The sequence below is a fragment of the Corvus brachyrhynchos genome, unplaced genomic scaffold (genome assembly GCF_000691975.1).
Source record: "Corvus brachyrhynchos isolate BGI_N302 unplaced genomic scaffold, ASM69197v1 scaffold126, whole genome shotgun sequence".
Lineage (NCBI taxonomy): Eukaryota > Metazoa > Chordata > Aves > Passeriformes > Corvidae > Corvus > Corvus brachyrhynchos.
Window position 1 is genome coordinate 7,009,716 of NW_008239283.1, and position 13,018 is coordinate 7,022,733.

General features: G+C 45.2%; 1 protein-coding gene across 2 annotated transcripts in view; it reads left to right on the plus strand.

Moving 5' to 3' along the window:
* SLC12A8 (solute carrier family 12 member 8) overlaps nucleotides 1–11,211 on the plus strand; it is a 47,429-nt gene extending 36,218 nt beyond the window's left edge. The window contains exons 10-14 of one of the 2 annotated variants that reach the window (XM_017740256.1): nucleotides 1,613–2,285; nucleotides 3,139–3,236; nucleotides 4,788–4,905; nucleotides 7,102–7,162; nucleotides 10,101–11,211. In XM_017740256.1, the coding sequence (XP_017595745.1) occupies nucleotides 1,613–2,285; nucleotides 3,139–3,236; nucleotides 4,788–4,905; nucleotides 7,102–7,162; nucleotides 10,101–10,266 (1,116 nt within the window). In that variant the 3' untranslated portion in view covers nucleotides 10,267–11,211. Of the gene's footprint in view, nucleotides 1–1,612; nucleotides 2,286–3,138; nucleotides 3,237–4,787; nucleotides 4,906–6,495; nucleotides 7,070–7,101; nucleotides 7,163–10,100 lie in introns of those variants that run through there. The other variant, XM_017740257.1, reaches the window with a different exon arrangement.
* The last annotated feature ends 1,807 nt before the right edge of the window (nucleotides 11,212–13,018 follow it).

Below are 13,018 nucleotides of genomic sequence, written 5' to 3' on the forward strand. Positions count from 1 at the left end.
ACAGTAATGACCTCAAAAACTTCCTGAAGGCAGTTTTCAGGTGATTCCAGAATAGGCTCCCCTTGGCAACCCTTGTGAAATTCTCAGTGGTTTAACAAAGTTGATTTCCTCTCTTCACTGATAGTTTTCTGTCTTTCTGTCAAATTTTCTGTTCTGAACTCCATGCAGAGTGCTATGATGGGAAAGGCTTCTTTTTGAGCCCTTCAAAACAAAAAGATTTGAAGGTGAGAAATCAAAGGCAGATCACTTTCCCCCCCCACTTTCTTCTCTCTGCCACCTTGGGAATTGTTTAGATTTGGTTTATGGAGAGTAAATACATTTAATTTGTCCTTAGCAATCTACTCCACATCAGTTCTTCTTTTCCATGGGTGAAGAAGGTGGTGTGGTCACCATAACCCCAGCTGATGGGAAGGACACGAGTGTTTTCTGTAGTTAAACCCAAGCCAGATGCATCCTGAGATCATCCCATCTGTTCCCCATCTCAGTACATCTTTCTGACACTGAAGATGCTTTCTGAGATCTGCCTTCCTTTGTCCCTGAGATGTATTTTTATTCATTCTGAAAAAATGTAATGGTCCAGAACTGGTCTAATTTTCTTTTAATAAATAAGAATGGAGGAAACAGAAATAGTTTTCATTTGAGCTGTGTGTTCATTAAAGAAGTAAATGCAGTTAAGTGAAAAGCTAAGATATTTTGTAAGATATCTTGTGAGATATTTTTCAGCAAAGTCTTTACATGGCTTTCACTGGCTTGCCAGGTGGCAAAATGGCAAAATGGTGTCTGGTCCAAGGAAGGGCATGTTAGACCTGGAATTAAAGTTCATGAGCCAAAGGCTCAGGTATTTCCATTCCTGATGCTCTTTGTTTTGTCCCTCTTTTCCTTCTCCTTTCCCTGCCTTCACCCAGTCCCAAAGGAGAGGAGAGGGCAATGTTTCTCCTGGCTCCCTGCCCTCCTGACACATGCCTGGCATTGCTGGGGCTGCCTGCCACCCCCAGCCTCCTCACCTGCCCAGCCTCACTGCTGCTTTCCCTCTGCTGCTGGGGTGGATTGAAGGAGGGGAGCTCTGTGTGCAGAGGCTCGGCAGACCATGGGTTCAGCTCGGCTGCCTGTCAGCGCAGGGCCAGAAGCTGCTGATATGAAGGTGGCACTGCTCCATGCAGAGCTTTTCCAAGGGCAGCACGAGGGAGCCTTTTGGGTAGGCAGTGGTGCAGAGTCCTGTAGAATAATTAGAGATGAACAGTTAACTCTAATTAACACGTTTTATTGCCAGGCTTCCCATAAGCCCCACAAATCTCTCTGAAGGCTTATTGCTGCTTTAATGACATTGTTTTACCATGGAGATATGAGTGAGAGTGGATGAATTTACCAAAGACAGAGCTTGAATAAGGCTTAGGGATGAGGTGGGAGCTCACCAGCTTTTGGCTTTCAGCCTATTCTTTAATTTATTAAGCCTGTGAGCCTCTGTTTGCACATGCATGCATGCATTTCATGGCTAGGGGGGTACTGCAGGCAACCCAGGTAACCATATATGGCAGCTGAGAAAGTGGGGAATCCTCATGGCAAGGTTCATGGTTATTAATTTAAATGTAATTTTGTTTTATTTATGAGCCAGAAAGGCCCCAACAAGACTCCAGTGGCTGCGATTTGCTTAACAAGTCTCATCACCATGGCTTTTGTCTTCATTGGGCAAGTGAATGTTCTTGCTCCCATAGTCACCATCAACTTCATGCTGACATATATTGCTGTGGACTATTCCTACTTCTCACTATCCTTGAGCTACAACATTCAGCAGAAACCGGATGAGACCCAGATGGGAACTGCTAGACCTGCTCACTCATCCCAGCCTTTAATTTTCAACAAGCTCCCCAGCCATGCAGCAGATGGAGTAATTCAAAGCAGATCAAATGGCACTTTGCTGGAATTCAAAAAAGACATGGACCAGCTTTTTAAACCATTTTTTAGTGAGCCAAGTACTTGCAAAAGAGAAGGAGCTGAGAATTTAACCCAAAAGGTCAACCAAAAGAAGGCAAAGAAGCCAGCCAAGCAGACATTACAAGACAGCTTTCTCCTGGATCTCCATCACGATGCTCCCCTGGCTCAGTACGGCCAGGATGAGACCCCAGAGCCCCACAAGAGCCAGCAGGATGTGGAGGAGCAGGGCAGGCAGCGGGATGCAGGTCTGTGCTCACCACCCACTGCGGATGCCCAGCACACACCCAGGACACTGGAGCAGAGGGAACAGCTCTGCAGTGAAGTGATGATGCTCCCTGGCCCGAGGGGAGAAGGTAAGGGCTGCAGGAGATGGACATCTCCATGCTCAGAGGAAATTGTTTACAACTTTGGTCCTCCCAGTGCTTTCCTGAAGGCAGGCGTGAAACGAGCTTTATATGGGGCTGTCATTCAGTGATTCATGGCAATAATATCATTTATTCCAGGTGAGGGTAGAGCTCATTGCAAGGCATCACAGGAGAAGTTCCAAAGCAATTTCCTACAGAAGATTAATCACAGGAAAGCAGGCAGGACTAAATTTAGTGTTGGGTTGTTTACAATATACTCATAATTCTTCACAGGCATGCTGAATGCTGTACATTAAAAAGGGTTTGGGTGTATACGTGGTCCTGGTGTGGGGTAGGATGGATGGTTAGAGCTGTGTGAGTCTAAAACTCAGGCTATCAAAATGCAGTGGTCCCCACAACACAGGTGGAGTCTGTAACTCAGCATCCATAGGTGAAGGTGTGAATTTGTTCTGTTGGTGATGTGGGTATTTGGTACAGTGTGCATGCATGGAGTTTGTCATTCCCAGTGCTGTAGTGTTTCATCAGCATTAGTCAGTTAAGCTTCCTAAACCCTTCTGAGAGAGAAAAGTATTATTCTTATTTCACAAATTGTGAAACTGAGACTGAGATAGACAGATGCTGCCTTTAAATGGACTTAGTACCAGATCTGGCAACTTTCTGGGTTTTTTCTTGCACTTCTTGTCAGTTTTCATTTTAGAGGTTTTGGTTGAACTCTGTCTTACCCAGCTGTCAGATAGAATTTTTTCTTTGGTTCCTGGAATGTGGTAATGTAAAGTAGAGGGAAAAACTCCACTTTATAACTCCTTTCTAATTTTTTTTTTTTTTTTTTTTTTTTTGGTAGAAACATCTATAAAGCAACAAAATCCAGAACTGGGAATTCAGCAAATACCAGAATCCTTCTACTCCAGATTTTTCAGTCACTGGATTGCCTTTGCTGGTGTAAGTAATTTTTTCTTATTTTGAGAAGTGGTTTGTGATTGTAGAAAACAGAAGGAAATTCATCACACATTGCAGTGTAAATACTCCAGTACTTTAAATAATGGCTTTTGATTCTCGTATTGCAGGTCACCTGAACTAAATACTCAAGGTACCATGCATCCAGCAGTCCAAATTCAGGGAAAGCCTGATAGCATATTAAATTAAATAACAACAGGAAGAAACCCAAACAAACAAAAAAAGCCCCAACCCAACTCAAAAGTACAAATTCAAAGCCTGGAGTCTTAGGACTTTAAAGATGCATTGCTGAATGGGGAAAAAGAAATTAGTGTCCCTGTTTTCACCATGTGCCAGTCTGCTTTTTCTTGCTGTGGGATGGACTGAGACATCACCTTCAAAGCTGTGTTGCTTTTATTCATGGGCCAGTTTCTGCAAGCTTGGGGTGGGGTTTCATTAGTGCTGACCTCCTGAGCCCGGCTGTGAAATTCCATCTTTCGAGGGAGGAAAGGAGAGCATTCCTACAGCATGTTACTTTAAATAACTTTTAAATAGCTTCTGCCTCAAGCTGTTGAGAAGTTTATACACCTAAATTCATCTTGGGAAGATGGATTATTGGGCAGATGACAGGGAAAGGGTCAGATAGGTATAATGAATGAGCCATATGGCTTTGCTGCATGGATAAGGATTTCATAGCTGTGCATAAAGTGTAACAAACCCACTCAAACAACCCACCAAACCATGTTAGTTTAATCCTCAGATGGAGTTTGACACCTACTTTTCAAATTCACTGCTGCTGCTGCCAGCAGCCAGCTCCTGGTGAGGGGTTCTCCTGGGCTGCAGTGCTGGGGTGGCCCCTCTTCAGGATGACATCTTTAGGAGGTTGTGTGCTGATGCCATCTCTGGGCTCGTATCTAACGTGGCTCCCAAGTGCACCTCATGGCAGAGCCATCAGCTCTCTGCCTTCGCAGGGCAATTTGCTTACAGGGGTGACTGACGTGCTCATTAAAGCAGATTTGGTTTCCTGTCAATAATCAGACTCAGAAGGAGGTTGCAACAGAGCTGGGATGGGATTGACAATGCAAAATAAAATCACAAAAGCAAAAATTGGATGTGTTTATTCATCCTGACTCCTCTCCCCTCTGCCCTCTCTCTTTGAGCTTCACTGGTTGTGTCAGTTGGGACCATTTTAGCTCTTTCTTTGTATGCTGCCCCTTGCCGTTGGCAGCCTCTCCCATGGAGATGCTACCTCTGCCCCTGTCTTTATGCAACTTGAGCCAAATCTCCTCCTGAGCTGGTGAGCCTCTGGATACTCCTCTTGGAGAAGCCCAAGCAGAGACCCACACGGCCTCTGCGACTCAGGGTAGCTCACTGGAGCTACCTCCATGCTGCTGAGGGTGACACTGTAAACCTGTGCTGTCCCTCCTTTTAAGACTGAAAACAAATGAGTCTCCATAGCATGGAAAACTGGGCTTTGCAGAAAAATGGCTGTCAGACTGTCAGCATGGTCTTACCTCCCAGACTCTGGGGTAACCCCAAACTGTGTCTTTCCGACAGGTAATCGTATCCCTCATCATAATGGTTGTCATTCAGTGGATCTACACCCTTGTCAGCCTGGGGGCAGCAGTTATTCTGTATTTCTACATTGGCCAAGTGAGCCCAGGACTCCCTCTTGGTGAGTTGTTTTTCCTGTATTATTAAACCTGCTTAAAAATTCATTAAACTTTAATTAAACTTAATTAGGAATTGAGACTCTTGTGTTTAATATGCAGGTGACACAGTGAACAATGAGGATTTGTTTCATTGTTAGTTTTAATACATTTTCTCTCTGAGTCTGATTTTCTTTTGGATTCTAGCTGTGACTAGCATTGGTTGGATAGTTTGAACATAATGCTTATTGCTTTATTATATTGTGCTTTAAATTACAAAACCAGATACTAAGACTTGATAGGGATGACAGTTTGTAAATGTATCCCAGCAATGAGAAAAACCTCCCATAAATAAGTTTTAATAAACTTAATCTAAACCCACCTGAGAGAACTTTAAGGAAAATGGGAATTATGGTGAGTGTCGCATCAAATCTCAGCATTCATAACTGTGGAACAAGAGAGCCTTTTGATTCCAGAGCTAAACACCTTGAACATGTTGGGAACATAATCTGGGAAAATACTTTTAGGCAGAGGGCATTAGAGAGATCTGTGCATGTGATCAGCTTAAACAAGTTCAAAATGAAATATTGAAGAACATTCAGCAAGCAGCTCATGAGAGCTCACAGCTGCTTGGCAAGGCCAGCGGGGGGGTTTGCAGTGCTCTGTGTCTCTGAAGGGACATGGTGTGGGCATCCTCACCTGCTCATGAATGTATCCATCCATCCATCCATCCATCCATCCATCCATCCATCCATCCATCGGTACGTGTGTGCATACATAGCTGAGTGCATGCCTGGATGTGCAGTTTGTTCTCCAGGATGAGAAAAATCAAGAGCCTGAATTCATATGCAATATGTGCAGAAATAGCTACCTGGGTTTATTTAGGAGAAAGATCATTAGACAGTAGGTAAGCAAGTACTAGATTTCAGAAACACAGATGATGAGAAGCCAAAAACTAATCACCACCATCCAAACATTGCTCAACTGTTCTTTTTCTACTCTTGAGTGACTTCCTTTCTATGTATCTGTAGGGGATAGTAGAAAAGAGCTGAGATTGTGGATAGTAGTTGCCATTTTGTATCTTTTGAAATATATCTATAAGTTTTAACAAAGTTGTTTATGGCCCCCATACATTAAACAAACCACAAATAATGTTTTCAGGTGTTGGAATCTTTTTTGCCTTTGTATACTCACTGCATTATATCTCTGTAGTCTGCTTTTGAAATACTTACCACAAATTACTTTAATAAGAATTTCTCTGTCAGCGTGTAGAGGGTTTTGGAAGCTGATCTGAGAAATAGCAGCATGATTAGACATTTTTTTCTTGGTTTCTCTTGCACATGCATTCTCATGCATACAGAATAACAGTGTATGGCATTGAAAATGTTAGAAGTGAATGCTCAAAATTCAGCCTGATTTTTTCTTGCCTGTGAGGGAATGTTATTTTGTGGTCACAAGGCTCCCACTGATCTGTGAGTTTGCTCTTCAAAGGATCTTTGTCTAGAAAGGTTGGGAGACAGTGGCCTGAGAGATGCTCTGGATTAGGAGCTAGATGAAGACCTTGGGAGGTGAAATGCCCTGTGATTTACACATCCCTTCTCTCTCTTCCTCTCCAGCAGCCTAAGCCAAATCCAGCAGGTGCTGACAGGGCTCAGTTCTCCCTGTCCCTCACCATAAACTTCTCCTGCTGCTTTTGCTCCCAGCTCTGGCACTTCCCTGCCCCTGCAGGGAGCCAGTGAAGGAAACTAACTACTGAGAAATCAGAAAAGAAATCAGTGTTGGTGTAATAAGCTCAGCAGCTCTCTGTGGGGTCAGACAAGAGGGAATGAATGGTGAGACCACAACCACCCTGGCTGAGGCTGGCTGAATAGCTCCTTCTGTCTCCCTGTCCCTGCAGTGGGAATGGTTTATGCAGTCCAGGGAGTGAAAGGTACTGTGGTGGGTGTTTGTGCTTTGCTCATGCTTCACTGGGGTTTAACAAGCTGTCGGGCTGGGAATGGATAGCTGTTCCCCATAGGAAATTTGGGTTCATTTCTAGACAGTTGTTTAAAAGCCACAGCATGTAGGAAGACTGCAGGAATGTTCTCACTATCACAAAATCTTTGGGTACCGCAGACTAATAACAAGCGTGCTGGTTTGAGATTTTATGCAAAAATTCAGTGGTGTAATGCTATTATGAGAGAATTAGCAGCATACTGACTTCTTGTGCCTTTTCTCCGTAGGAGCAGCAGCAAATTTCAGTTTCTTTGGCTGGATTAAGTCCATTTTGATCACTTCATGCAGGTTGGTACCAGTCACTTGGCAGTGACCAACACGCTGCTCGTTGTTCCCGTGACCCACTAATGTGCACAGAGAGGGCTGGAAGAATTGACTTGTTTATTACCTTAAGCAGTCTTTTTGCCCCTTCTTGCATACTCAGGGTTATTCTTACTTGATGGTAAAAAGAGCTGTTTGCTCCCATTAGCCTGGCATTTGGTTGGCTGTGCATGTGGGGAAGCAGGAGTCTCCTCTGCTTTGTATGTGGGAATGTCAGCTGATAACAGTATCTTGGTGCCTGAAGCTTTATCTTACCCCAAAGGTCTGTGCTCAACCTTTATGGCTCAGGTTGAACTGGAAAATCTGAAAGGAAATGAGAAACTGGAGACTCCTCTTCCACCCACCACTCACTGAAGGAGAATTCCTCTGGTAGTGTGGAACAGGCACACATGGCAGCTGTGTTCAAGTTTCAGAGAGGAAATCCTGGGGCAGGGAGCTGCAATAACTTCAGGACAAATATGATAAATAGGGTCTTTGGTGAAGGAGCCATTCCATGTTGAGTTTGCATGGGACTGCAGTAGCATTGTCTTGGGTTTTGATGCCCAGATGACTTTGAGGGTTTTGTTTGGTTGGTTATTAACTAGTTTTGTTAATCTTATTTGATACTATTAATTATTAATTCCATCATGTTGGGTTTCCTATAGTCGCTTATGAGCACCTCTCTCTCTGAGCAATGAGCTTTGAGTTTCCCAGTCTGTTGGGTTTTCTTTTTTGTTGGGGTGAGTGAATGCTGTAGCAAGGACTGTGCAACACCAGCTGCAATGCATTATATGTGCCAACTTGGTGGCTCCTTTAAAATAAATGAAAATCCAGGCAATTAAGCACATTGGTCTCTCTTGACAGGTCCTGTCTCTGCCCACAGTTCCTATAATATGACCACATGCTTTTGGTAGCAGAAGTGGTTGGGGAGAGAAGCCAGGAGTGAGGGATCTCTTTGAGGACCCCATGGCAGGTCTTAGACATAACAGCACTTAATTTATAGCTTAATTTAAACCATTTAACAAAATGGTTATTGTTCTTATGGAATTCTGATGCCTTTGTATCTTATCAAGAGGTGAAGGGTTGAACCTTGAGGAGCAGGGGAATCAGCCCAGGCTCCATCATCAGTGTTCATTGATGGTCCTCCAAGTACAGAAAACTTGAGAGTTCACTGCTCTGAGAGGCCCCACTCAGAGGTGCTGGTGTCAGCCCACTGTGGGCCAGGAGAGCTCAAAGGGTCTCATTTTGGACTGCTGCTTAGAGTGTAGCAAGAGCGTTGGCTTTGGTCATAGTAATTTTCCATCTTGGCCACAGTTTGGGTCAGTAACTTTCTTTGAATGTTCTGTAACAGTTCTGCTTGAGTTGTTACTCATGCAAGAAAAATAAGTTTCCAAGGATATTCACTAAAAAACAGGAGCTGTTAGACAGCATAAGTTCCCTGGAGCAGACAGTGTTTCTGATAAGCTCAAGAGGAGCTGAGCCCAGGTACTGTTTGTCAAGGCTGAGGCCTAACATTTCTCAGATCATAGTGCGGCCCAAGGGGCAGGGGGCATGGGATGCACCACCGCATAGTCTGCTTATCTCATTTGGAGTAAGGGATTGTTCCCTGTCCCTTTGCTGGCCTGGTGACACGAGCCCAAGCCAAGGGTGAGGAGTTGAGACTGGGAACAGGGTGTGTGGGACCATGCTGAAATGCTGCCAGAATTACTCATGGCACAGTGAGCCAGACCCTGCTGCTTCATATCCCGGGCAGTTCTGTCTGCTTCCATCCCAGGCAGATTTGTGGCTGGTCATTTTAGCTCCGCCTCTGTGATGATAGAACAGCATTTTCCTCCCAGTAATCCTTTGGTGCATCTGAGCCGTGTCTCCTGCCCGTTGTCAGAAATCCCCATGGGAGTCTGGTTGAGGTGTGAGGCTTCATGGAGAATTACTGTGTGTGGAAAGGAGAAACTATCCCTGCCTCTCGTATGGAGAGGTGCTGTTGTCACAGGGGGATTTTATTGCTGGGTTACCAGACCAACAGAGTCCTTGGTGCTTTGGTCAGTGCAATGATGATCAAGGACCCTGCCAAGGAGGGTTGAGGGGAGATCTGGTGAGTGCCCAAAGTAGAAACTGATCCTGTTTCTCTCTCCTCAAAGAGTACAATCTCTAGGTCAGCTAGCCAGCTTGGTCACCCTATCCTAGTGCCAGGGCTCCTGCCCATACTGCCACAAAGACAACTTGGGCTCTGCTTGGGAGCCAGGTGGGTCATTTTGAAGCCCATCCATGTTGTGCTGCAAGAAATTGCACTGAATTAATTCAGAGTTTTTTTCTAAGCTCTGAAATCCAGTCAAGATATTTTAATGAATTTGAGAAAAATAATAAATCCCACTAGACTACAAGGGCGCTGGAAGCAGTCAAGGGTTCTTGACACCTCTAAGGCTCTTAGGTGCTTGATGAGGTCTTAGTCAGTGCTATATTTGTCTTACAGTTTTGATTTTAAAATGCCAATAGGGTTTTCTTAAAATCAGCTTCAGGGATGAAGAGATTTCAGGAAAATCTCCCATTTTATTTAAAAGTTACAAAAATTATTGTAATCTTTTTTTTGCTTAGGAAACTATGAAAAGGATATTTTTCATTAGAAATGGTTTGTGCTCCTCCTTCTCCGGCACAGTGTGGAAGGTGTTTGCCATGGTCTATATCCAAAGAGGAAACACATTTGTTAAAAAAATGTATATTTTGCAGTGTTTATTTGGGAAAAGGGAGTACATTTTTTGTGTTCCTTCTAAGAAGAATGCTTTCAGGTTAGCTCTGTGCCTCCAAAGGGCACCGAGAAGGATTTAGCCTCTCCCGGCATCACCCTGCCTTGTTTGCACAGCCAGGAGCATGGCTGGTAATGGATAAAAAGCAAGGGGTGATGCAGGCACCTCTGCTTCTCTGCTTGCAGGAGAAGGCCATCTCCCAAGGAGCAGATCGTGGTGACACCGTCCTTTGCAACAGTTGGCATGGAGACCAGGCAGCTCACCGAGGAGAACGAGGACTTCGCCTCACGGGACCGCTATCACCAGTCCTCACTCATCAGCAGAGAGGAATTTGGCAGCCAGTTCCAGTGAAGGACACACACACACACACACGCAATCAATCTGTTACTTCAAAAAGCATTTAGAAGTGCTAGTGGCTGCCACGAGTGCCTTGTGAAATACTTGAATATACGCACAAAGGATGTGAATGGCTATTTATGTATTTGAGGCTTGCTTGTTTATGCAAACTACAACATTGCTGGGCTTCAAACTTTGCCCAAACTGAGGGGAAAAAATGGAAATGAAAGGGCCAGTCCAGCGAAGTGATGAGTTACTGAGGACAGTATAACCCTCTTAAAGAATTCAATTACAAGCCCTATTGAGCTCTAAAAGAGGTTGTTGCTCTAAAAGCTTACAACACCCCATTTCAGATGTCCTCTGGGTGACTGGGGATGCTCTGCCTGGGAGCAGTGACGTTGACAGCAGGAGCCAGTGCCCCACTCCCAGCTGTGCCACGGATGGATGAGACCTTCCAGGTCAATTCACTTCTCCTCTTGGCATGAATTTCCCTGCTTGTAATACAGTAATTTTCTACCTCAGCATTTCAATTACCAAGGTCTTAGAAAGTACTTTAAGGTGTTAGACAATAGGCCAGAATCAGTGGCAAGTACGAGAAGATTATGAAGTATATTCACTACTGAAATCGCACATTTAAATGCAGTAATGCAGAATAATGACCTCTTCTGTAAAACTGTGAAATTATGTCTTAGAAGCTGTTCATAGTTATTTCCCACATCCTTTCTGATGTGAGACCTGAGACCTGACAAAATAGCTGGGCCCACTTAGAGTGTTTCCCAGCTGAAGGGACAGATGATTCAGAATGGCTTTAGCAATGTAAGTTTAGCCCCAGCACCACACATCAGTTCTGACATTACGAGGAGGGGAAAATCACTGCCTTTCACTTTGTTTCATCTCTGATAATTCCAGCCTTTAGATTATTTATTTCTCCTTCTGTGCAATAAAAGCCTGAGACACCAGGAACTCCTCTCCATCCTTTCTGTGGGTACCCTCAATGCCTTTGAGCACCATTCCACTTGCCAGTGCTCAGTGTCCTGGTATTACCAGGTGGGGTGGGTCCCATCCCATGGTCTGGCCAGCTGCAGCTTTGGCTCTTTCCGTTTTCTTACAGAGGGAGGCACAGGAGGCTTTCTGCTGACATGGAGAAAAGAGCCACCTTGGCGCACTGCAGAAAGTGTATTCATTTTTCAAGGTTGCAGGTCTTTGACTAAGTGCTTTTAATCTTAATTATCTCGATAGAGGCAAGAGGGAAGTTGTGTTTGTGTGACCAGCTCTGAGCCACCTCAAATCGGTCATCCAGTGCTGGAAGCACCCTTCCAGGATTCCTTCCTCCCTGCCTCTTGCCGTTGGTTTCCAAAGAGTCTGGGTCTGTTGTGTGGATTGTGGGTCCGTGTTGAAGCTTCCCCTGGGTTCCCTGTTGCCAGTGGCTCTAGAGAGCCCTCCCTGTGCTTGTAGCATCCTTAACCTTGGTAGATGCCCCTGTTGTGCAAACTTCAAGCACTCCTTGGTGCTGCCCCACTGCTGGCAAGCTGCTTGGGGCTGTGTTAGAGTTTCATACCCAGCCATAATGCCATTGCTGTAAAATCTTGTGTTCCATAAAGTCTGGTCACATGCGTGGTCCCTTTCTTCCCAAGTCAAGGATTGTTCAGCCTGGCATTTCTCTGTAGCCTGAACAAAAGAAAACCCCAGAGCATGGTATGAAGAGATTAATAGGCAGAAATTCCTAGGTAGCTTCTTTTTTAGCTACTAAACAATTTAATTCCCTTCTCAAAATAAGACATGAGTTAGGAGATCCAGAGAGGGAGGTTGGGGAAGGTCCTTGGCTGTGTATCTCGCTCACTGAGGAGTTGCACTGGTTGAAATCAAGTGATTTGGTGGAGAGTGTTTGCCTCTTCAATGCTGTGGCCCCTGCTCGTCCCCAAAACTGGGACATGATGGGCCCCTTTGTCTCCCTTGGTCTAGCAGTACTGGGAGGAGGCCCCACAGCTTTGCTTTCAGCTAAGAGTGCAGCAGCTGTGCCTTTCTCCTGCCACCACTGTCCAGCAGCCCTTTGCACCTGAGCATCCTCTGGAAACATTCCCATTGTGTTTGTGTGCTGGTGAAGCTTTTGCTGGCTGCCAGGGAAAGGCACTGTGCTGTGCCATGCAAGGCCATGGTGAGAGGACACCTGGATGGCTCTGGGGTGCGGGGATGGGTTGTGCCTTGGTATTCCTGGAAGAAGACAGCGGCAGTTCTGGCATCAGCGCTGGATTGCTTCTCTTGAGACCTGGCAGTGGAGGAAATACTCTGCAGAGCACACTGTCCCAGGTCTTTGGGCTCCATGTTGTGCTGCTGGAGAAACTCTGCCACCTCCTTCACTGGCACCTCCACCACCACCACAGCAGGAAGCAGTTCACCACCTGGTAAGCACAGGCACCTGGTCTTTCCCTCGTATCTGCAGGGAGAAATGCATCGCACAAGGCTGATTTCCTTGCTGCTTTACAGGTTATGAGTACAGCAACCTTCCTGGGTAATGCTTGGAAAGGGACATGCTGATCTTCCCTGGAGCATTAGCTCTGGTGTAGTTAATGGTAAGAGTGGCAGGAAGCCTTGTTTTAGCACCAGTCTGGGTAACATTGGAGACTCCACAAATCCAGGCCCTATGGGTATGCAGGGCTTTGCCCATCAAGGACACTTTTCCAGCAGGAAAGAAAGAAAGCAGTTGTACGGCTAAAGATTGTGGTGTCAATGTCAAAAATGGCTGTAGTTTTGGTAGCACTCTAAAAAA